The sequence below is a fragment of the Phalaenopsis equestris genome, unplaced genomic scaffold (genome assembly GCF_001263595.1).
Source record: "Phalaenopsis equestris unplaced genomic scaffold, ASM126359v1 Scaffold000174, whole genome shotgun sequence".
In the NCBI taxonomy this organism is placed as follows: domain Eukaryota; kingdom Viridiplantae; phylum Streptophyta; class Magnoliopsida; order Asparagales; family Orchidaceae; genus Phalaenopsis; species Phalaenopsis equestris.
Window position 1 is genome coordinate 2061425 of NW_018164616.1, and position 24296 is coordinate 2085720.

At 36.9% G+C, this 24296-nt stretch overlaps 1 protein-coding gene across 5 annotated transcripts; it reads left to right on the forward strand.

Annotated features, from left to right (window-relative positions):
* Positions 1-540: 540 nt before the first annotated feature.
* LOC110022182 (nuclear transcription factor Y subunit C-2-like) lies at positions 541-23668 on the forward strand. Of its 5 annotated transcripts, none has more exons than XM_020721003.1 (2): positions 541-582; positions 22366-23668. In XM_020721003.1, exon 2 carries the CDS (start codon positions 22425-22427, stop codon positions 23205-23207), a length of 783 nt encoding a protein of 260 aa, XP_020576662.1. In that variant the 5' UTR covers positions 541-582; positions 22366-22424; the 3' UTR covers positions 23208-23668. The 5 variants fall into 5 exon arrangements, with proteins under 5 accessions (XP_020576662.1, XP_020576658.1, XP_020576659.1 ...); XM_020720999.1 differs by lacking the exon at positions 541-582 and adding an exon at positions 592-767; XM_020721000.1 differs by lacking the exon at positions 541-582 and adding an exon at positions 592-714.
* Positions 23669-24296: the final 628 nt, after the last annotated feature.

A 24296-nucleotide genomic window follows, 5' to 3' on the forward strand; every position in this document is an offset into this window, starting at 1 on the left:
TCACTCGCCCATGAGACCCATGCTGATGTCCAACCATAGAAGATCACTCGCCCATGAGACCCATGCTGATGTCCAACCATAGAAGAATGCCATTGTTGATTATGCCCCAACGCTTATGATTGTGCCGCAAATGCGATGGCCACACCTCTTCTTGTAGCTGATCATATTTTACCAACATCGATTAACCACTTCAACAGTTTTTACAAAGAGCATTTAGAGAGTCAACTGTTGTCCTCCGATTCAATGGAGCACCATAATCAGGGCAATGGCCCACCCTTTCGACAAAAGCGCCTGGAGAGCCTGCTGACTCGCTTTTGTAGTAGTTGGCCTGCTGCGCGCGGCCTAATAAATAAAACGGTACAGAATTAAAACCTTCTAATGCGGGAGGTTACATAGACTTCATACGGCTGCATAGAATTTCCATGCGGAAATACCGCAAGGTGTCACGAAAGGGTGCACCGCATAGGACCGGAAGAAGACATCAGTTTTGTCAATACATCCAATGAACAAATGCCACCTATACACAATTAATTGGTCAGCTCCACACGTAGCTCCACGCATCTGATTCACTGCGACCACTCGGTACCCAGTCTCTCACCTCTCATTCAAACTTTTCTCTCTCTAGGGTTTCTGCATGGGCGGACTTCGCCGCTCCCCAGTAAAATGCTTGCTTTTTCTGCATCCTCTAATTGATTATTAGCTCGGGAGTTAGAGGTTAGGACTTCAATTGCTTTTATTGCTGTTTGGCGTCTTTCGATTTCTTCCTGGTATTTCCCTTGTTCTTTTTTAAATTTTCTATATTTTTTACCCGCCCGCCCTCTTACCTGTAATCTCTCTGGAAGAGGAGATTCTTCTCTGTGATTCACTATTTGATCTTTTACTGTATGGATTTTGCATGAGTAAGGTTCTAGGCTTATCATTACGGAGGTTAGTGAGGAAGTCCGTATAATGATATGCTTTAATTTTAAGCTATTTATGGTCTTTGTTGGCATATTTGGTAGCTGAAATATATATTTATTATTATCATTTGTCTGATGGTGATCAAGGATTCAGCTTGCCTTGCATTCCTGGCATCTTACGATGCTGGTTTGTTTCGTAGGAGAGATGCTGCAGATAGCCCTTAAAACTGAAATGCTTTTACTTTTATTGCAGAATGAATACTTTTTCTTATGGGATTGATAATTTGGAATTGCATGCAGAAGTTTAAGATTGTATTTTTACCCTTTTTTTTTCAGCTGCTAGAGAAATCTCTAAGCCAAATTGGCTTTTCTTGTTTTACTGTCTTACACATTCTAACTTTTATGGCAATTGGTAGAATGTGTTTTCTGAAAATTTTGCATTAGAAACACTTAAATATCCATTAGAGGTTGCTACTAATTTGATTATAGAATTGAGTAAATTTCTGGGTTGACTGCAAGATATATCGTAGGACGTGACTCAGGTTTCATGCTCTTGTAAGAAAAATGGGACATGAATGGTTCAGGTCATATTATAATAAATGTTTGATTTTTTGTGCCTGTTTTCTTAGGGTGAAGAAAATAAGTTTTAAATGCCAAGTTTTTCTCCTTTCCATTGATGGTTATGTTTGTTTAAATGCCAAGAATATTTTGTTTCTTCAAAAAACCTTCTTCGAAAGTGAGGACATCCTCGTCCGCTCACTTGAAATAGAAAAGTTTTTATATTGACCGATTATTTTGTTTTCTGATGTAGAGAGAATGCGTTCACTGTTTCTTAAATAGAGGGTGTGTTTTTATCACAAGTTTTTCGGAAAATTGATATTCACTAAAGAAAGAAAATTATCACAATGGAGAAATTAGAGTTTCCAACACTTTTTTATTGAGTAAACGAACAAAGCAAGAATAGCCAGAGGATTCTCTGTATACTCCAACTTCTCTTTCTTTCATGGGTGAACAAATGGAATCTATGGGAAAGGTAAAACTTTTGTTTTCTTTTATATACCACTTCTTTCAAATTCCAAATACACCCCTTGTTTATAAACTTGAATTAATTGAGACCATGATGAGATGGTGATTACATTGAGGCATGGTTTTCTGTATATACACCTATTATGCAGATGGATAAATTGATAAACCTATCGTCATTATCTCCTTTATAGACACCAATGATGTAGATAGATAAATTGATAAATTTATCTTCATTAGTTTATGATTGATGTTTAATAGGCATCATAAACCTATATTCAGTTCAGGTAAACATTTTTTTAGTTAGTTTTTTTAGAAAATTCATGCTTTATAGACTGTTAACTTTTTACTTTTTAAATTTGCTTTAAGTTGCTCCACATAAAAGGTACCATGACTTGAAGAATCTATCATATGAATATTAGCTGACGTTTTTGCTGAAAAAGCAAATGCACATTTATTGCTCAATCTCTCTGTTTTCAATTTTTTTTGCATTTCTTTTATGGAATTTTAATATTTCTCCAAGCAAAATAAATGCCCTTAACTTGTAAGTGCGGTCCATCCATTGCCATGATGGATATTGATGTAGGACAATTATGGGACTATGGTTTCTAATACAATGTAGGATGAGGTGTGAGTTGAAACACCTAAAGTTCTCAATGCTGCCAACTATTCACTTTAACAAAAATACAGAACTTTTAATGTAAAAGTAGCTTACATACTTCTTCCATTTCAAAAGATAATTTAATAGCCATAAGGAAATTTGGAACTTTACATAAAAGCAATAACCAAATTTAAAATTTTAGTAACATTCTAGCTCACGTATCAGAAGAAAATTTAGTACTTATCCTGACTAAATTCAATCATACACCAGATCAACGAATAAATAAAGTAAAAATAGTGATGAAAGTTAATTACCCATAAGAACTGTGCCTCGCTTGTTCAAATTTCTGTTCTCTGTTTAAGTATTTGTCCACACTTGTGAAGCCCTTAAAGAATACACGTCCAACAGGCATGGAAAAAATGTAGAAATTGAAATCTGGACAAATGGTATATAAAAAAAAACTGAAATCTTATTTCAATACACAAATTTTATTGAATTTTACATACATTAGGTTCCCATTTATAAGTTGCAATGGGTCTAAATGTAGAAATTTCATAGAATCTTTCAAAATTTAATAAAGAACCACAAGTTTCAATTGTTCCCTCATAAATTTTAAGAATAGAAATGTTTTAATTAAATCCATAAACATGAATTGGGTGGTGGTGAATCTTGTTTTGAATATTTGCTTGTGGGATTGGAACAAAGACAATTCTTGAAAGCAGCTGCTGCAGATAGTGATCAGCCAATAGACTGTTGTGGCAGTGAAAGGGCTAGCAACTGAAGGCGACAAGCAGTGCAAATGGTTGAAACAATGCAGCAACGTGAAAAAAAATGAAGAAACAGAAGCATGGGTAGTAGTGAACTGTAAATAGTAGCAATTGATGTAGTAATGATTCTAAACGTTAGGTTGATTTGGAATTGAATGACTTTAATCAAGACCTCATTGTAATGAAAAAATCCTAAAAAATAAATTCAAAATACTAGAAAACACATATTTTTCAATTGGGTGCCATCATCATAGGCATATTTTTGCACTTAAATGAATTAACAAACAAAAACAAAAAATTAGTATGCATGAATTGCATTCCTGATGAGCTTAAAATTTTCTTTTGCATCATATATTTTTGGCATGTTGTTTGTTTTCATGCTTTATTTTGATAGTCAATAATTATTTTTAGTTAGCACTTTATTATTTTTTTTGCATTTTATCAATAATAAAATTTTAATTTTTCATTTTCCAACTTGAGAGATTTTAACTAGGGAATAATTTGTTAAAATTTCTAGAACTATTTGTTTTAATATTATAGAAGATGCTTTTTATTTATAAGGAATCTATAATAGTTATTTGCTGTACTTTTTGATGTTTTCTTTTACATTTACATTGGCATGCCTGTGTTAGGATTAGATCATTTAAATAAGCATGCAACTTCTTGATATATATATTTTTTTTCATGGTGTCGGGGGCACAACTCCATGTCTGTCATCTTTTATCTGGTGAAGATCTCATCTCTCATTGTGGTTTTGATTGACGAAGCCAGACTTGTGTTTGCCATCTCTTGCAATTGTTTTGTGAAGAGCCCGTGGAGAGGATCCCATAAAGATTAGATTGGCATCTTATAATGCTGTCATTCATCTCTTGTCGCCCTTGACTCATGAACTTATGATCCATCACACCTAGCTTGCTATTTGCCACCACTTCACACTCTTCACCTACCCGCATATTGCTTCACAAGTGCAGGCATTTCACTCAATTATGATTCACTTGCCATCTCTTCGCTCAATCACGTGCTGATTCACTTGCTTGCATATTGCCACTCAAGTGCTCCCCACTTCCACACCATCACTACCTTGGTAGCTTACGCTAACTTATGCTATTGCTTGTGTTTGCTTGCGATGTTGCTTCTGTCAACTCACACTGTCGATTGCATCTAGCATCGACGTCTTCAACTAGCCTATAATTTGCATCTTTAGGCTTAGTATTATTTTGTCCTGTCTCGTCGAACTATGATTCATCTTAGGCTCCATTTTCAAATGCCGCCTCACCGTTTGAAAACTGTTTTTGAGCAACTTATCCGAAAACACATTTGATTTTTTACACTAAACGAGGAACGCGGGTCGAACCCCGCAGTCTGCGTTTCCAAATAAGCAGCCTATCTGGATAAGCACAAGCTGTCCCAAACACACCCTTAGTTTCCTGTTTTATGATCCTATGAGGATCTCACTAAAATTTTGTTAAGGATCCTATTTCTCGTGTTGATCTTGTTACGTGCGGTCTTGGCAATGATTGCCCCAACATCAATCTTCTGTTCGTTCTTATTTGTTTTGTAGAATGTCTTATTGAAGTGTTGATGGTCTCAAATCTATTATTTTGAAATGCTATTGCACTACTGTTGGCTTGGATCTCTTGGTTTGTATTGCAAGATACAAACTCTTGATGCTTTTGTTGTCGCATCATGAGTTTGTGAGAGTTAGAATAATTAGAATTATTAGTTTATCATGATAATGTTATCACATGTGCTTAATATTTATTAGAATATATAATATTTATTATCATAATATATTTTAGTTATGAAGGATATTCTTCTTTATGGTTCTTTTATTATAGCAATTTTATTTTGCCTTATAGGCATGCTTGTGCTTTTTTATAATTTTTATCACAGCCTATTACTTGATTCTCTTAACAAGTGCACTATGCAGTACCTAATTTATTTTACATTTTGGAGTTGCTGTAATGGTTTTTATGTATTGTTAGAATTCGCACAATTCTTTTTTTGTTTTTAGTTGTCGAGATTCTTTTTAGTTGTCTGGACAAAAGTTTGTTGTGTGAAATCTGCTGGAACTTTTGCTTTAGTTTTCATCTTGAATTTTTGAATGCTGTAAAATTTTGTCCTTTACATTTTTGTAACTCTGAGACCTTAAAAAATTTCACATGCATTCCTTTCGTATTTTTTCTTGCTTTCTTAATGTTGTATTTAGAAACTAAAGCTTTAATCAGTAAATGCCTTCATAACCTTGATTTTTTCACTCTATTTTGCATGTAGCGCGTCATTATTACCCTAATACTATCACGTTTTTTTTCATGCATTATTGATTAACAGTTGCTTTAAACTGAAAGCAGCCAAGGGGTTTTTGCGTCAAACTGAAAGCAGTTAAGATTTTTTTTTTTTTTTTTGCAATCGCAATCTAGAGATTTATAAGATTTATAATGGTTGGTTCTAAATGGATTGAAAGTGAATCTTTTTGGGAGAATTTAAATTATTTTTTCAGCAGCATCGTATCCTGTTAGCAATCAAAATGTTAGATTTTACTTGTCCAGCGATAAAATAACAACTTTCATCCAGATGTTCAGTTCAATGCTGTATCACGTTATGCAGCATGAAGATTTCATGTCACACATTGAAAGAAAAAGAGGAATGAGGCAAAGTCCTAGAAAACTTATATGCATTTCTACATGGCCAATTGAAAAATTATTTATTCATCATTCGGTTGGAATAAGGCTATGATGATTATGACAAATCATTTCATCATTTGAGAAGAATTGATTTGGATAAGTTTAGTGACGATGATTATCTATTACATCATTTGATGAGATAGACTGAATTGCAAAGAAAATTTTCATTTTTACATTTAGGAGTTGGCAAGTGTTATATTCTCACGTATGCCAAGACATTGTTTGGTAAGCCTGTGCAATTAACTATACCCCTCTCAAAATAAAAATAAAAATCAAAGAAGGCAAATATGGCTCAAATATTTTGTAACAAAACAAAGTTTATTTAATATTTTTTCAATTTAAATTGCATATTTTATACCATTTGTCCAGTGATACAATCTATGAAGTCAGATCCATTTTTATAAGTCAAAGTGGGTTACTTTAGTGGTCATCTTTTTGTTCATTGCCCCCACCTTGTTTTATTCCAGTCTAGTTCTTCTCTAGAAAGCTCAAATCTCTCCTTGCATGAGAGATAGTGCCTTCAGTGATGACCTGGTGTTAAATGTCCCTTTTTCTTGCACATTTTTTGAAATCTTAAACATGAACTGTTACCTTTTTATTCTTTGACGTTATATCTATGTTTGCAATTTTTTTTTATTGAAACAAAATTCTACGTAATGATATAAACTGATATAGAAATCAAATGTTTAGAGAAGAATTATTAATATTTTAGAATAAAGGAGATTTAACATTATTGTTGCTATGGAGAAATCAAGCTAATGAGATATAAGGGAGAGAGTAATGGAATAGTCATATAAAAATTTTTCGTCTTATCAAAGAATTAATCTGGTTTCATTATGGGTAGATCCAACATAATTATGGGTAGATCCAACATAGAAGTATCTTCTTGGCTAAGGAAAACTAATGGAACGAAATTGAATGCAATTAAAGGATTGTCATATCTAATCTTTTATTTTATTTTGATATAACATATCTGATACCGGAACTAATAAAACTACGGTAATAGAAGTAACTTTTATTAAGCTAATGATTAGGGTTATAAATATCACTCAAAACTAAAATGGAAACACAACAAACACAAATCACAGACACGGTCCGGATAAGGAGATTCAAGGGAGGCGGTGGCGTTGTCTACGTATGAGGGTTGCGACACTTCATGGAAGGTGGCATGGAGGCGGCAGGGTGGCTGGAGAGGTTGGACAACAAGTGTGGCTGGCGGGAAGGGGAGAATAGGAAGATGGAGAGGTGCAAGCCGACAGGTAGGTGTGTTGGTAGGTAGTGAAGAAAGGGAGGTTGGCGACTGAGGGTTGGAGAGGGGTGGGGGTGTGGGCCGACGACTAAGTAGGATGAGAAAGAGGGTAGGGAGTAACTTGCAGCATGATACAACCAGAACACCACTGTTATCAATTACTGCCCCTAGCAAGGGAAAGAAGACTCCACACAAAATTTAAAGAGAAAATACACCAAAATATAATCCTAATTCCAACAAGCATACATATAAATAGAGAGGGAATATGGGGGAAACTAATAAAGGAAGGGGCCTTCCAAGCCATTTTTGTCGAACTTCTTTTCGGCCGGTTCAACCGGCTCCTCACAGCTCGTGTTAGTTTCTCAGGGTAGGTGGAGCCCTATCCTCATTCATCGAAGCTTATGGTCATTGTCTATATTCCCAACATCACCTGGATCCCATTGCCGACTGCACCACACTGGTCCAATCTTGTGGGACTCTATTACCGAATTGAATTGAGTCTGTGTGTCTCATTTTTGCTGTTGAATGCTTTCGTAGTAATCCACAGTCAGCTTAACCGGATCTGAAGTGGGGGTAACTTAAATCGTCCCGCACGATGGTGGCGCTGGTGGCAAGGTATCAACCATGATATCCTGAAATGCTCTTTGTTGTGCTTGTTCCCTGTCTGGAGCAAGTGTCTCAGTCCTATCATTCCCTCTAGTCACCAAAATTGGTCCTACCGATGCTACTCTGCTGACAAGGGCTCCAGTGATCTCATGCTTTGTCGAAGGAAGGATTATCTCTTACCATCCTTGGTGAAGGAATAGATATTTTTGAAGTCGTCATGTTGAATCCTCCGATCAAATTGCCACGGTTTTTCCAACAAAAGGTGACAGTCATCCATGCGGACCATGCCATACCACACCTTATTTTGTAGTTGGCTTCCAATTGAAAACTCCACCAAGCATCTCTGGTCAATGCTGACATTTTCCTTCTTTAGCCACGTCACAAAATATGGCGACCTTATCTATTTTTGCTGCCTCTCTACTTTCAATTCTAAGATCTGAATATCTCCAAGTGACCAATAAGGCTGCAACTGCACCACATTATTAATAACAGACTTCAGTCCCCCAAAGTACCAGGCTACACTCTGCTCCTTCGACCCAGTCAGCTCGCATTTCTTTTGTTATTGGTCGAACAGAACTGTGAACTCCTCCATTGATAGGTCTTGTTGTTGCAGGTTGTGGAATCTTAGAAACATTTTTTGACGGTAATGAGGTGGAAGATATTTCTTCTGTATTATCTTCTTCATCTTCTCTCACTTGGTAATCTTGTCACTGTTTTCTCTTTTCCTATATCGTTGTAAGTTCTCCCACCACAAAGAGGCACTCTTCTTCAACTTGATAACAACTAATTTGACCCGTTTATCTCTGACATGACTTTATATTCAAAGATCCGTTCAATATATTGTAGCAAATCAATAATTTTATCTAGATCCATATCTCCCTCAATCTCTGTTAGATCCGTATTGATTCTGTAGTCTCCATGTCCTTCAACTGGTGTTTGCTTTTTAGGGCTCCTCTAATACTAGATTCCAAAATGTTATGGCCTTTCATCTTCATCACTGGCATTCTTCCTATGAAAGGTGTTGGAATTTTCGTCCATTTCTCCTCTTCGGCTTTCATTATCACCATCAAGGGTAAGTTCCTCCTATCATCATCAATGTTCGCTAATCTCCTCTAAAGTCGGCGTATCTCTCGTTGTATCTCTTCTCGGGCAGGCTTAGACATGTATTTTATTGGTGGCATTGCTAGGGTTTGGAGTAGGAGGTGAAAGTGGGTGAAAAAAATGATTTTGGGTTACTGATTTTGAAAATCAGCACGGGGAACTTAGGGTTAGGTCAAAGTTTTGGCTATAGTTTGGGAATGAAAAAGAAAATTTTTGGTGAAGGGGTAAGATGGATGTTAAGAAACCTTATGATAGGACTAGAGCTAGACTAGCTTTGATGTCAAATAGTGCTGGAATTAATCAAACCCACGTTAATGGAAGCAAATTTTATTTAGCGAATGATTAAGGTTACAAACACGCTCAAAACTGAAATGAAAACACAACAAATACCAATCTCTAGCTAAGGCCGGATGCAGAGGTCCAAGGTCAGCGGTGGCGGTGGCAAGGTGGTTGGGATCATGGAGAAGGGCTGACGACAATTGTAGGGGGAAGAGGAGGTGGCTAAGCTGGGGAAGGTGGTATGAGGGTTGAGACACTTCAGCCAAGGTGGCAGGAAGAGGCGGCAGGGTGTAGGTTGGGAGGCTGGAGAGGTTGGACTGTAGGTGTGGCTGTCGGAAGGGGGCGTTAGGGGAGAATAGGAAGATGGAGATGTGTAGGATGACAGCTAAGTAGGTAGGGAAGGGAGGGCTGCTGAGGGTTGGAGTGCAAGCCAATAACTAAGGGGGATTAGGAAGAGGGTAGGCAGAAAATCAAAGGATACAACATTACATCGGAATACATCCGGAGCACCACCTGTCGTCGGATACAACCCCTAGCAAGTAGAAAAAGACTCCACACAAAATATGAAAGAGAAAATACCGGCTCCTCACAACCCTACGTCAATATTTCAATTCCACCAAGACTTGGTTTAAGATGCATTAAGTAGGAAATGTGTGTATATTGATATTTTGGGAGCTATGGAAAATATATATGATGGACTATAAAATATTTGTAAGGTTGACTAAAATCTCACGTGTAGTTGTATTCATCAAGAATTCTTACGATATATGGATGAAAATCAAATTTGTATTGGTTAGACAATTAAAACAAAAGGGGTTTATAGTTAGTAAAATAATTTTTGGGTATATAATAATGTAATTTTAATGAGAGCAAATTTAATAGCTGCTGAAGAATGTGTATATGTCTTATAGAGATAATATTATGTTGCTAAAAGGTCGAATTACTTCCAAAATACTACAAAATTAAGAGGGTTACGGAGACGAATGATAATTTTTATTAATTTGTTATTAATAGTGGCTAGGATATATGGATGTTAACTGTTCGAAGGAGTTGTTAACTTCCACGTTGAGCGTGATAAATAGAACCATGTTAAGATGATTGCATAGTGAAATATGAAGGATATGTTGATAAATGCTTATATTAAATAATTAACCTAAATAACACTATTTCAAGTAAATTAATGAAAAATAAGCTTATGCGAATTGCTCATGTAAGATAAAGGGTAGAAGTGCAAATAAGATAGACAAATTTAATGTGAAAAAATTGAAGGAAACTAAAGGTACCACTGCTAGATGTGTAAACATATATGCAAATTAGAGTGTTCACCAAGCATAACACTCAGCAAGGGTGAATGGAGAATGATAGTTCATGAAGTTTACCTCGAATAGCCGGATTAAGGATGATGATGACACTTATATAAAATTGAAGTAGAATATTATAAAATAAAGGGGTAGATGAAAGATATCATGACTAGAAGTTGTGCAAATTGAATTATTCAAATTAAAATTTAACCTGATAGAATACTAGGTTTGAATGAAGGAGATAATGATTAATAAAGCTAACCCCACACCCACTAAAACAAGGATGATGATGGAGATGATGTCATACTTTTTTATAAAATTAAATCATTGAGAATTAACATTAACTTTCTATTTTGGAATAAGTGCTTCTTATTGTTGCAACTATTTTTTGGCCTATATGAGCCGTAAAGTTTAAATTTTTATCATGGAGCTTATGACAATTCATGAAGTTGGAGCTAGGTAAGTATGCCATATTCCAAGGATTGAGTCAATATGAGCTCAAGTCACAATTAATTTTGGGCTCGACTTTGTAGTAAAAAACCAGGCTTGAATTTGAGCTCATTCATTAAACTTAAACTTGGCTCATCGATTCATTTGCAAAGCTTGAGGTTACTTGTGAGCTCTGGGTGATTGGAGAACCATGAGATAGTCGCAATTGGAGATTAGTGAAGAAGATAGAAATTTGTGATAGGACTAACTAGGTTTGAAGATATAATAAGAGGAAGCCATGATGGCGTGTCGGTGGTGAAAAGAACTCAAAACTCCTTGTGATAGCTTAGTAGAGATGGGATTAGGATGAAGATGAAGAGGAAGTCATGATGAAGATTGGAGCTTGAGAATATTTTGAATGAAGAGGAAGTCGTGATGAAGATTGGAGCTTGAGAATTTTTTGTCGCGAATCACGATTTTTGTAGTGGCATCTTAAGCAGAAGAGGAAGTCATAACAAGGCAACAACCTAAGGAGAAACCATGAGATAGTCGCAGTTGGAGATTAGTGAAGAAGATAGGAATTTGTGATAGGACTAACTAGGTTTGAAGATATAATAAGAGGAAGCCATGATGGCGTGTAGGTGGTGAAAAGAACTCAAAACTCCTTGTGATAGCTTAGTAGAGATGGGATTAGGGGGTTTGGAGATGAAGATGAAGAGGAAGTCGTGATGAAGATTGGAGCTTGAGAATATTTTGGATGAAGAGGAAGTCGTGATGAAGATTGGAGCTTGGGAATTTTTTGTCGCGAATCATGATTTTTGTAGTGGCATCTTAAGAAGAAGAGGAAGTCATAACAAGGCAACAACCTAAGGAGAAAAAGTTGTGACGGTACACACGAAGCGAAATATGGTGTCCTAAATTGAGAAATGGGATTTAATCAAGTCAACACAAAACCCAACGATTTGAGTTTTGTCATGCTTGAACCGAAGCTTGTATATAATAGGAGTTGCAATTTGATTATGATCTCATTACCTGATCAAGTTTGAGCCAATTTGCCAGCTAACTCGACTCACTTATACCTCTATATTATTATATTTTGTTTTAAAAAAATAAAATTTTAACAGGCCAGCGTTTGATCAAATAAACCAACACTACTATGCTAGTTAGTTTTTTTACCTAGAGCGGGATCCAAAGGAATGAAGATGAAGGATTGAAGGAGCATGCTCAATAATAGGTTGAAAGGCCCTTTGTGGGCTTGTAATCAAAACCAAACAGGGAGATGGAGGCAGAGTGAGAAGGGAATCAGGTGAGCATCTCTGCTCTGAACTCGATCGTGAGCCAGAGCTTTCAGAAGAGGGAGTTGAGACATGCACAACTGAGTGATGCAAGTCGAGCATGCTCGTAGCAAGTCTAATCATGAGACTTGGTTGTCATTCGATGTTCAAGAATGTGGTGAGCTAGCAATAGCGGAGTCTAACAATAATTGAATTTAGTGCGGTGTCTTAATTCGAACAATGAGACGAGCTCAAATGTTGGGTTTGATTTACTGAGTTTAATAGTGGGAGCAAGGGTCGATCATTTTAAATTCCTGAAGGTGAGAGTGACTTGAATTTTAGTTTTGTATTGCATTAATTTTAGAGGAGAATGATGTTAATGATTTTGCTTAATTTAAAATAATCTTATTAAAACATTTCTGTGGTTTTGGACAAGTGAGGCTAATCACGTCAAAGGCTTTTCTTTTTGCTATTGAAAGGTAAATACTAAAAGTAAGCATTTCTTGTGCTACCTTAATTTTACTTTATTATAATTCTAATTAAGAAAGATAGCGTTGCAAATGAGAAAGGATTAAGAAGTGTTTGTTATCATGGGAAATTTTTATTACGTGTTTTAAAATTGTATAAAATTGTGAGTTACAATATTTAAAATAATTTATCTATATTAATACTATATGTTCATAATGCTTACGATAACTTGCAGTTTTTAATGATAACTAATAGAGTCCAGATTGTTAGCATAAAAAAAAAAAAATTGCAATTAGATTTGAAATAATAAACTCTGATAAATCTAGGTGGAAAATATCCTTAAATTTCTTAATAAAACTCATAAATATAAATGTCTTGCAGTGTTTCAACATTTCCCTAATTAATTGGACATACAAATTAATTTGTGATTTCGTAATATATGAAAATAATTGACTATTAATCAAATAATATTTTAAAAGTTACTAATTTATTATAATAATTGTTATCGATTATGTTAATAATAGGCGAGTTAATGGTAGATCTTCAATTTTCAAAGGTCTGATTATATTAAAGAATTATGATTTATCATAATTTTCTTAAAAAACATTTTAAGATAAGTTTAATAAAAATTTAATGACCTTTTATACCTTACTTATAAATTTTGGGTAATTATTGGACAAAATATTTGAGAAAGTCAGAATAAAGTTTGAGGACTAGTTACACAGTTAAAAGTGGGTAATTTTATTTTTGAATTACTGTACTGTTTCTTATCTTTGAATTACAATACTTTTTCTTAATTTTGAATTTATTTTTGATTTTGTTTTTTTCTACTTATATTCTATACCATTTGTTCTATACTGCAACTGATCCTTTATATTATTAAGAATGAAATATGCATGTCAATATTATGAATGAAGGGTTGTATAATAAATTTTTCTAGGAAGACATTAGACGTTTACAATATGGCATTTAAATTTTTATAGGACATTTAGTTATTAGTAGGATAAACATATAATATATCATATGAAAATAATGCATGTTATGAAGAACGTAATGAAACCAATGTATATATGAATGTTTGCATGTGGATGGCGATGAAGAAAGCTCAACTTCTTATGACAATAGCTAGGGACGCTAATATAACCACGGGGGTAGATGTTTTGTCTGCCATGCCAGACAATAGTAGAATTAATATCATGTTTTGCTATGCCGATAGAGGATATATCGGCCAGAGATGAATATCTGTCTATCTCAGACAATGTTAGACCTGTTATATTTCCTGCTATGTTGACAAAATATATGTTGGCTAGGATTTGTTAGTTTATATTTAAATGATGCTTCTAAGATAGATGTCTAAGGTTTATGAAATTAATTGAAAGTTAACAGATTAAATACTTAAGAAAAGTAAATGATTCCCAAATTTATGCCTGTAGAAAATTCATATTATGACACTAGCTGAGGACGCTAATATAAACACGCGGGTAGATGGTTTGCCCGCCATCTTAGACAATAGCAGAATTAATTCCATGTTTCACTATTCCGACAGAGGATATATCGGCCAGGATGACCATGTGTCTACCTCATAAAATGTTAGACCTTTTATATGCTCTGCTTTGTTGACGAAATATATATTGGCTATGTTTAGATGATGCTATTAAGATAAATATATAAGTTAAGATATATGAAATTTATTGGAATTTAGCTGATTAAATCCTGAAAAAATGTAAATGATTCAAAAATTTAAAATAAAGCAAGTGATTAAAAAATTTATGCATGTAGAAAATTCAAATTACTTTCATGTGCATAAATGATATTAATATTCTTAGATTATTATAGGACTTTCTTCAACTTGATAAGAAAGACTATCATGTGTATTACATTCATTTTATTGAGCACTGTTTTAGAAGTATAATTATTCAATAGAGTTATTTTATATAACTCATTATATTGTTATTTAATTAATTTAGATTGAAACGAGCAAGAGAGAGAGAGAGAGAGAGAGAGAGAGAGAGAGAGGAGAGAATGTGTGCCATAGGCAGGAAAGCACAAGAGCAAGATACTTAGTTTAGTTTTGATTTAAATTATTCATTTTATTGCTTTTTCATTGTTTTTGGATTTCGATAAATTTTTAGTAATATAAAGAAATTTAATTCATAAGAATTCAAAGATAATATTATAATTTAAACATTGTCTGTTCTGTTTGTTCTTATTTCAAAAATATTAAATCTTGTGCCGGGTTGTGACATATACCGGGTCTAACAATTTCCTTAGGAAATATACCTTTACCATCTTGCTATTTAGGAACTATTTAGGTGAGTGCATTATTTTAAAGCATCTGGCAGAAAGGATAGCTCATTTTTTATTAATATGTGAAACCTAGAGGATAAATTAATTTTTGAATATGTTAATTTGATGCAAGTAATGTGGAAAGAGTATCAAGAATCGGAGAAACAAGTATGCACGCTAGGAAGCAGTTTTGATCAAAAGAAAGTACAAGAGCTTCAAATTTAAGAGTAGTGAGACTTGAAGATGAAGATAATGAATGCTAGGAAGCAAATGAAGAGCTGGTGGGCTATTATTATAATGATGGAGAAAAAGCATGAATGTGATCAAGATGGTATAGTTGGCAGCGATGCTCAAGAATACACATTAAAATTCTTGGTAATAGAAATATCTTTGGCTGCTTTGTTTAAGATAATTACAATTATGATTTTGAAATTTGCGAATGCATTAAGCTTGAAAATTTATTATTTATTTAATGTAGTTTAATTGGATGTTTTCCATTTTATAAGTGTTCCGCATAATTGAGATGAGATTATTAAATGAAATAGGTAATTCTTAACTAACCTATTCTACTAGGCAGCAAAAGGAATTCTCCTTCCCAGTCTCTGCCAACCACTAAGGGTGTCAGGACCACGTTCCCTTCTAGTATACTCTATTGTCTTACTTATACAAATACACTCATGTAATATTTTTCTATTTAATACATACATTACTCTACCATTCACTACTGTAAGGAATTAGGGCTCTCAAGTTCCTGCTTACTGCGACTACCATGGAGCAGTTGAACTGGTAGTTAGCCTGGTTGCTCTGATACCAAGAGATCTCTTCCTACACTGATCGAGATACCAACCCGGATCATCTGGAAACAATACAAAATTCTCATTTCCTCATCCCTCAAATTTTTTATGTCCAATATCGAAGCCATTTCCCATGTTCAGCTCACAACTGAAAATTACCCAACATGAAAACCCCAAATGTATAAATTCTTCAAAGCCAACTGGTTCAAGAGCTTCCTTGATGACACCGCGATATGTTCTCCACTCCAAACCCGCAACTATGATGGCCAAATCACTTCAAACGCTCAATTCCTACGATGACAACTCATTGATCAAACTCTCTCGACTGCACTCTACTCCACCATATCTCCCACAATCCTGCCCTACATTCTCAACCTAGAGTCCACCAAAGAAATATGGCAAACCCTTCAATCCCAGCTGCAGTCCACTAACCAATCCCGGGTTATCCAACCTCGCAATGAACTCCGCCACATTTCCATGAGAAACCAAATCATGTCCCAATATCTCTTGACCATCAAATCCCTTGTCAACAATATAGTGGCTGCTAGCGGCTATATCAACCACAAGGATATTATACTCCACATCCTCAATGGTCTACCCGCTCCCTACCGATCCTTTAAAGCTGCCATGCGCACTCGATCAGAACCGATCAAGTTGGATGACTTGTATTTCCTGCTCTGCAGTGAGGAGATCACTATTTCAGCTGAATACGTCAAAGTAACCACGTCATTGTGATTGCTCGACTCACTACCCATGGAGGTTACAATGGCAGCAGAGGTCGAGGCCAGCTAAACTACACTGTCAAAGGGAACAACAACACATCGACTTCACACAAGAAGGCCGTGGCTCTGAATCACTTTTTGATGGCCCAACTTGCCAAATTTGTGGCAAATATGGACTTACCGCACTACAATACTGACATATAGCTTCAGTTCCTTCCCCTTAACCAAATCTGATACTAATCTAACGACCTCAACCAATTCCTGCTCATATGATTGGTTCCTTGACTCTGGTGCTACCACTCATCTCACGTCCAACTACGATCATCTACAGCATGCCAAACCATACAATAGTCCAAACTCAGTTGTTATCAAAGAAGATACTAATCTTCCTATTACCCGCACTGGTCAAGGCATCATACCTACATCTCAACTTAAGCTCTACCTTCCTAACCTTCTTCACCCTCCCTTTCCATCGCACAATTGCCTTTCCGTCCACAAAGCTGTTTCCGACAACAATTGTGGCACGTCTTTTACTCAATCTTATTTTGTTATCAAGGATCGAGAACAAATCAAATCCTCCTCCAGAGATCTAGCAAGGACAGTCTCTATCCCATATCTACTTTGGGCGCCATCCATTCATCCCCTACATTTGCCCCAACTATGACATCGAAGGCTCGGGCATCCTCATCAACCTACTACAACTGCTATCTCTAGGACAACTACTACTATACCTACTCCTCATTCTACTTTTTCTTGTAATGAATGTAACTCTTCCAAGATTCATCAACTATCATTTAATATTTCAACTTCTGATCTAAACTCTGTTTCGATCTTGTTCACTCTGATGTTTGGGGTCAGACACTAACTTCTTTATTACAATGATATAAATATTACTTTCTCTTTATTGGTGACTACTCTAGGTTTGTATGGGTGTTTTCTATGTTTGCTAAATCTGATACTAATAAATTCATAACATTTTATAAAATGGTCCAAACATAGTTCAAAGCAAACATCAAAGTTCTAAGGCTCGATGGCGGAGGTGAATATACATTCTATACCTTGAACACTTACCTCAACTCCTTTGACATTATTCACCAATTCAGTTGCCCTTATACAACCGAGGAAAACGAGGTAGACAAGCAGAAACATCGCCTCCTAATCGAAGCAACAAGAACTTTCCCACTTACCCCTCACCTTCCCACCGAATTCTGGACAACATCTCTATTAACAACATTATATCTCATAAACTGTATGCCGTCCAAGATTACAAAATAAAAATCTCCCTAAGTACTTCTCTATCATGCATCACCCAAATATACTCATCTCTGCGTCTTTGGATGCCTCTGCTTCCCTTGGCAAAAATCACAATCCCTACCTAAACTCACTCCCATCTCCCCACCTAGCATCTTCATTGGCTACCCTCCACATCACAAGGGCAACTATTGCTACAATCCTCAAACTCACCAAGTTAGCATATCTAGACATGTGGTCATCAACAAACTTATGTTCCCCTACCATACTCCACCAACATTATCTCACACACGCAACAAATACACCCCATCAAGCCTACTAACACCAACCTCTATGTAGCCCACCAAACCAACCAACCAACACTTCGCCCCCCCAACCAGCCAACATACCGTAACCTCCATGTTTCCCAACAGTTCCTCTCAGCCCACCAAATTACCAATCTCACTCTCAAAATCCCCATCCATTCCACCCCCTACAACAACTAAACATCCAATGGCAATCCACTCCCAAACCGACTTACTTAATCCCAAAAAAATTCTCAATCTCCATACATCCATCTCTCCTACATCCGACCACACAACATACACTCAGGCCATTAAACATCCTCATTGGCGCACGACGATGTCCATGGAATTAGAAGCTCTTCAAGGAACTTAGATTCTTGTTGATGCACCTCATGCAAACATTATCGGTTGCAAATTGACATATCGTACCAAATATCCTCAAGATGGATCAACAATCAAGTTCAAGGCAAGATTGGTCACACATGGCTTCAAGCAACAATGCAACATTCAATACACCGAAATCTTCAACATCGTTGCCAAAATGCCCACCATCCGAATTCTCCTTTCCATTACAACTTCCTACCACTATCCCATTAAACAACTTGATGTCTCCAACACATTCCTCCGCGGTTCTTTGGACGAAACTATTTACATGATTCAATCTCAAGCCTTTCAAGACACCCAATATCCGAATCGAATGTCTTCTCAAAAAGGAAATTTATGGCCTTAAACAAGCTCCTTTGAGATGGTATTCCATCCTCATCATGTATTTAGGGTATGTTTGGCGCAACTGTTGATTATTTATAATCTGCTGATAAACAGATTGTTCTGATAATCTGATAATCTGGCTTGCTGTCTGGGGTAGCTTATTCATATTAGCTTATTAGTGATTAAATGACATTCCTGTCCCTGTCTGCTAAAACTGTTTGGGACAGCTTATTGGTAGTGCAGAAGCATATAGTGCAGAAGCATACAATCATCACAGATCAGTTCCAAAAGATAACATACAGTTCTCACATTCTCGTAAGTATCAAAAGAAATAAAAAAAGTACAATTACAATGAGAAATATTAAAATATTTAATTTGAAACTTTGGCTACGTCTCTCCTCATCTGCACTATCAACCTCGAAAAACATCGCATTCCCATGACTGCTGGAAGTGTAATTTTCATATAGTAGGCCTCATAACCCATAAAGCAGACATTTGAACAAAACAAAATTCACAGGATTCCCTCAAATGCTACAAAAGGCCAACAATGATACTTAAGACAACTAATGCCATAGATCAAACCGCACCATAGATTCACAGCATTTCCTTGTTGTAGGGATTAACAACATTTCCACTGAGGCAAACCACACCAAGACAACTAATGCCATAGATCAAACCGCACCAAGACAACTAATGTCATATGGATTAACAACATTTCCACCGAGGCAAACCGCACCAAGACAACTAATGCCATAGATCAAACCGCACCAAGGCAACTAATGCTATAGAGATTAACAGCATTTTCACTGAGGAAAACCACTGTATAGCCAAATCAAGACTCCCTTATATCAAATTACTCCATAACAGAAAGTCAGTGTATAATTTGCCACCACACAAACAACAACTAAACCAAATCCAGGATCGCCAAAACCACAAAACAGATGCCCAAAACCAAATCCAGGATCGCAGCTAGCAACCCAAATCCAACAACCAGTTAAAATGTCAAAATATTGGGGCATAGAAAATGAAACATATCTCAACAGACGTAAAACCGAAAACCAGAGAATATGCCATAAGCCACGAGATCGCTAAAACAACTCTTAAGAGGCATAAAACCGAAAAATCAGAGAAAATTGCAGAAGCCACAGGATCCCCAAAAGAACTCTTAACATGTGTAAAACCGAAAAAACCAGAGAAAATGCAGGATCCCCAAAACAACTAATGTCATAGATCTAAACTGGGCAACACCTTAAAACTCTTAATCTCATCATATTTCCTCTGAAAAAGATAAAAAATTTCATTTCATGCATCAACACTGCTCAGAGAGAATATCAGAGAAGAAAACATCTCATGGCTCACAGCTAGGGTAATGAAAAAGATATCTGATGATCTGGAATGAAAATTTTGAAAGGAAGAAGGTTCGATCTCCTCTAGGGCGACGACCCAGAAAGGAAACCAGCGAGGGAGGAGGCAAGGGACATCGAGGGCACCTCTGGAATTCCTAGGGCAACACGGATGGCTAACGCGGGACGCGGAGCTTGGACAGCGTCGAAGGAGTAAAGGAATTTAACCAACGCGATGCAGTGCGGGAGAGGAACGCTAGTGCGAACGTGTTAAACAAACAGGGAGGCGGCAAAACAAAGGTTTTCATTGTGGTACCGTCGATCCCTGCCTCCTTATATACAACCATAAGGAAACCACAGCCTACTACCTTTTCTATGTGGATGACATTCTTATCATTGGTATAATCCATTTACTATTACTAGCCTCGTCCATATCCTCAAAACTAAATTCCAAATTAAGGAGGCCAGCACTATCAAAACCTTACTTGACATTACCAGTCAACAAACACCACTCAACTACCTTCTACATAAATCCTCCTACATTCTATGCCTCCTACAACAAGTCCACACTCTTCCCCACAAACTACAACCCAATCAAAACTCTCTACAGGAATATCATGATGTCACACAGTACCACCAACCAGCCGTCTCTCTCAAATTTCTCACTATAGCCAGGTCTAATATCACCTTCATCATCAATCACATGTCAATAAACGCACCGTTCCCTAATATACCACTTCCAACAGATCAGGCATCTACTACGTTACTTGAAAGGCACCATCAACTTTGGTCTCCCCATCACCACAGGCAATCTACAACTTCGCACGTATTCCGACTATGATTGTGCTGGAGATTTGCAAGACATGCGCTCTGCAACCGTCTTCTGTACATTTCTCGGTAGCTCCCTCATCTCCTGGACAATTCAAGAGCAAAAGACTGTTGCTCGCTCTTCTATAGAAGCCTAATACCTCGCTCTCGCTGTAGCTACAACAGATGTCCTATGGATCCGCCGACTTCTTCAAGAGTTCCAAATTCTCACAAATGCCCCCATGCCAATTTTCTGTGACAACACTTACAACCATAGCTATTACTCAATCCAATTTTCCACGCCTGCACAAAACATGTTGAGATTGATTACCACTTCATTCGAGATCACATCGCATCGGGTGCATTCAGATTATGCACATCAACTCTTCGGATCATGTAGTCGATATCTTCACAAAGAGTCATCCAACAACCACCTTCAATAATCTTCGGAACAAGCTAACTATTACTCCCTCTAATAGTCAGCTTGAGGAAAAAAACTTGCGTACGATGTTTGGACGATGCTGCGTCCAGAGAATGGCCGCAATGCATTGATCGTGGCGGTTTTTTTTTTTTTGTTTTTTTTTTTCTTTCTCAGCTGCGATCTGTTCATTGCGGCCGTTGTCCGGGTGCATCTGAACAAAGTGGGCAAGTTTTTTTCCAGCTTGAGGGGGCATAACAAGCCTATTCCACTAAGCAGCAAAAGGAATTCTCCTTCCCACTCTCTCTGCCAACCACTAAGGGGTCAGGACCACGTTCCCTTTTAGAATACTTCAGTTTTGCTTGTACATATACACTCCTGTAATAATTTTCTGTTTAATACATACATTACTTTAGTATTTACTACTGTAAGGAGATTTGGGGCTCTCGTGTTCCTTACGGCGACTACCATGGAGCAGTTGAACTGCTTTGTGTCTTGATTCCTCTCAATTCTTTATAGTGCCTCTTTCTGCTTCGCCTCCCCTTAGGTGCTACCTAGCCTGAGGTGATTGCTAGTGCCATGATGTATTGATTTGCCATTTTATTTTTGAGGACGCCTAACACCTTTTGATAATACTAGTCAGTCTAATTCAGTCGGAAAATCATTCTTTTTTGGGTCAATCTATGATAAAAAAAGTTTTATTACCAATGGGAGATTTAAAGGGTCAAGGAATAATTTTTAAATTAATGCATTCCATGAAGACTCGGAGGGAATCTGTCCCAGTGGAAAACATGGACCGAGAATTTATATGATTAGAATATAAAGGAAACTTAGATTTGGGGTCAGAGTAGAAGGGATTATTCTAAGAGGGCTCAAGAATTTATAGTTTTAGGGATATGAAGGAAATTTACTGCATGATAGCGTAAACTCCAAGTTATGTTAAACCAAACAAATCTTATGCTTCTTAAGTCCTACTTTGTTATGCTAACTCTATGTTTCCTTCTTTTCATGCTTGTCATTCTCTAATATTTGGATTATTATAACTTTATAACCACATTGTTCTTAATGCAGTCATGTTTTTGCCAACTCTTGATTAACAATTAGCGCTAAAAAGGTGCCTTTCTAAAGGCATGGAACAGTCTTCACGGCCCCCACAGCCCTTAATGGGGATTGTACCCGGCGCAGCTCAAATGGCCTATGCTGCTCCACCCTATGCACCACCCATGGCTACCGGTGCTCCACCCATCATTGGAGCCATGCCTTCGACCCCGCCTCTCGTTGGCCACTCCCCATTCCCCACCGCACAGCACCAGCTCTCCTATCAGCAGGCCCAGCAATTCCACCACCACCAGCAGCAACAACAGCAGCAACAACTGCTCGCCTTTTGGTCCAACCAGATGCATGAAATCGAGCAAACAACTGACTTCAAAAACCACAGCCTCCCTCTTGCCCGCATCAAGAAGATCATGAAGGCCGATGAAGACGTGCGGATGATCTCCGCCGAGGCTCCCGTGATTTTTGCCAAGGCTTGCGAAATGTTCATCTTGGAGCTCACTTTGAGATCCTGGATCCACACAGAGGAGAACAAGCGGCGGACGCTCCAGAAGAATGATATCGCCGCAGCCATAACCCGCACCGACATATTTGATTTTCTCGTAGATATTGTCCCCAGAGACGAGTTGAAGGAGGATGGTCTTGGGATTCCGACGGCGGCTCTCCCGAGAATGGGGTCTCCGGCGGATCTGGTCCCCTATTATTATGTGCCTGTTGATCAAACGGCATCTCCTGGAGCGGCGGTGATGTATGCTTCGGCTCCGCAGGGTCATCCAATGGGTTATGTTTGGCCGCAGCAGGCTATTGTGCAGCCAACTCTGCTGCAATCAGAGCAGAACCAGATGCCTGATGGTGGTTGAGATGTTGAGTGTTGGAAGAGTTGGGAGTTTGTTTCAAAAAGTCTGATGGGTTTTTTGTGCAATATATGTGGCTAGCTTGAGAATTTATATACTGTTGTTGTGAGGATTTCTTAGGAATTTGGTGAAGGTGGTGGGAAAGAACTGGGAGGTAAATGGGTTTCAGGTGCAGCAGAATTTGTGGATTTTAATGGAATCTGAATGTGAGGGAGGATAATTCTTTCAGCTTTTCTCATTTTCTGTTTGGGTTTTTAATGTTGTCTAACACCTAAATATTCTGTATGAAAATATATACTTCACTTTTAAAATGTTAAAATAGTGGTATTTTTATGTATTATAAAAGATTAGTGGGGTATAACTATTAAAAGGAAAGTTTAGGTGTTTGATATGTAAATATGGAAAAATTGGGAGTTTAGTATGTAAATGCCTTGAACATGATGGGCTTCTTATTTGTGGTTTGAAAAAGAAAATGCTGGGGAATATTGTAGCTTTTTCCTACATTTTGATTTGAATATCTTGACTTCTTTTTTCTTAAATGATGTTTAAACACAGATTTGAACTGAAAATATTTTCCCGGAATAGCAATTTTTTTAATTTTCCTGAATTTTTTTAATTTTTCATACTATATATATATATATGTATATTTTAAAAGGAATGACCATAGGCTATTATACGAGCCTCCAGTCACTCTTAATGTCCCTAATAATTTGAGTACTGCCCTCCTTAAGACTCACATCGTCAGAGGGGGATTTGAACTCCTGACTAGAAAAAACATACACCAAGGCAGGTGTGTGTGTGTGTGTGTGTGTTTTATTTTTCTCCCTTTTGGAAGAATAACGATCCTTATAACCTCATTTGATTTTATTTTGTGTAGTTTTGCTTTTTCCTTGCGTAATTACATATCTAACAACTAGATTAAAATTAGAGCATAGCAATTTCAAAAAGCATAAAATAGAATCTAGACTTTCATAGATAATTTTAATGTATATCACAATTCAATAATGTGAGCTTGAGTTTGAAGTTAATGTGAGGACAAAGATGCAAAATAGAGTGAAGAAAAAAAGAATATTCCCATCCTTGGAAAAGATAAGA

What these genes read in the sequence shown, in the direction of transcription:
- LOC110022182 (XM_020721003.1), top strand. Translation starts at nt 22,425, where the DNA reads ATGGAACAGTCTTCACGGCCCCCACAGCCCTTAATGGGGATTGTACCC.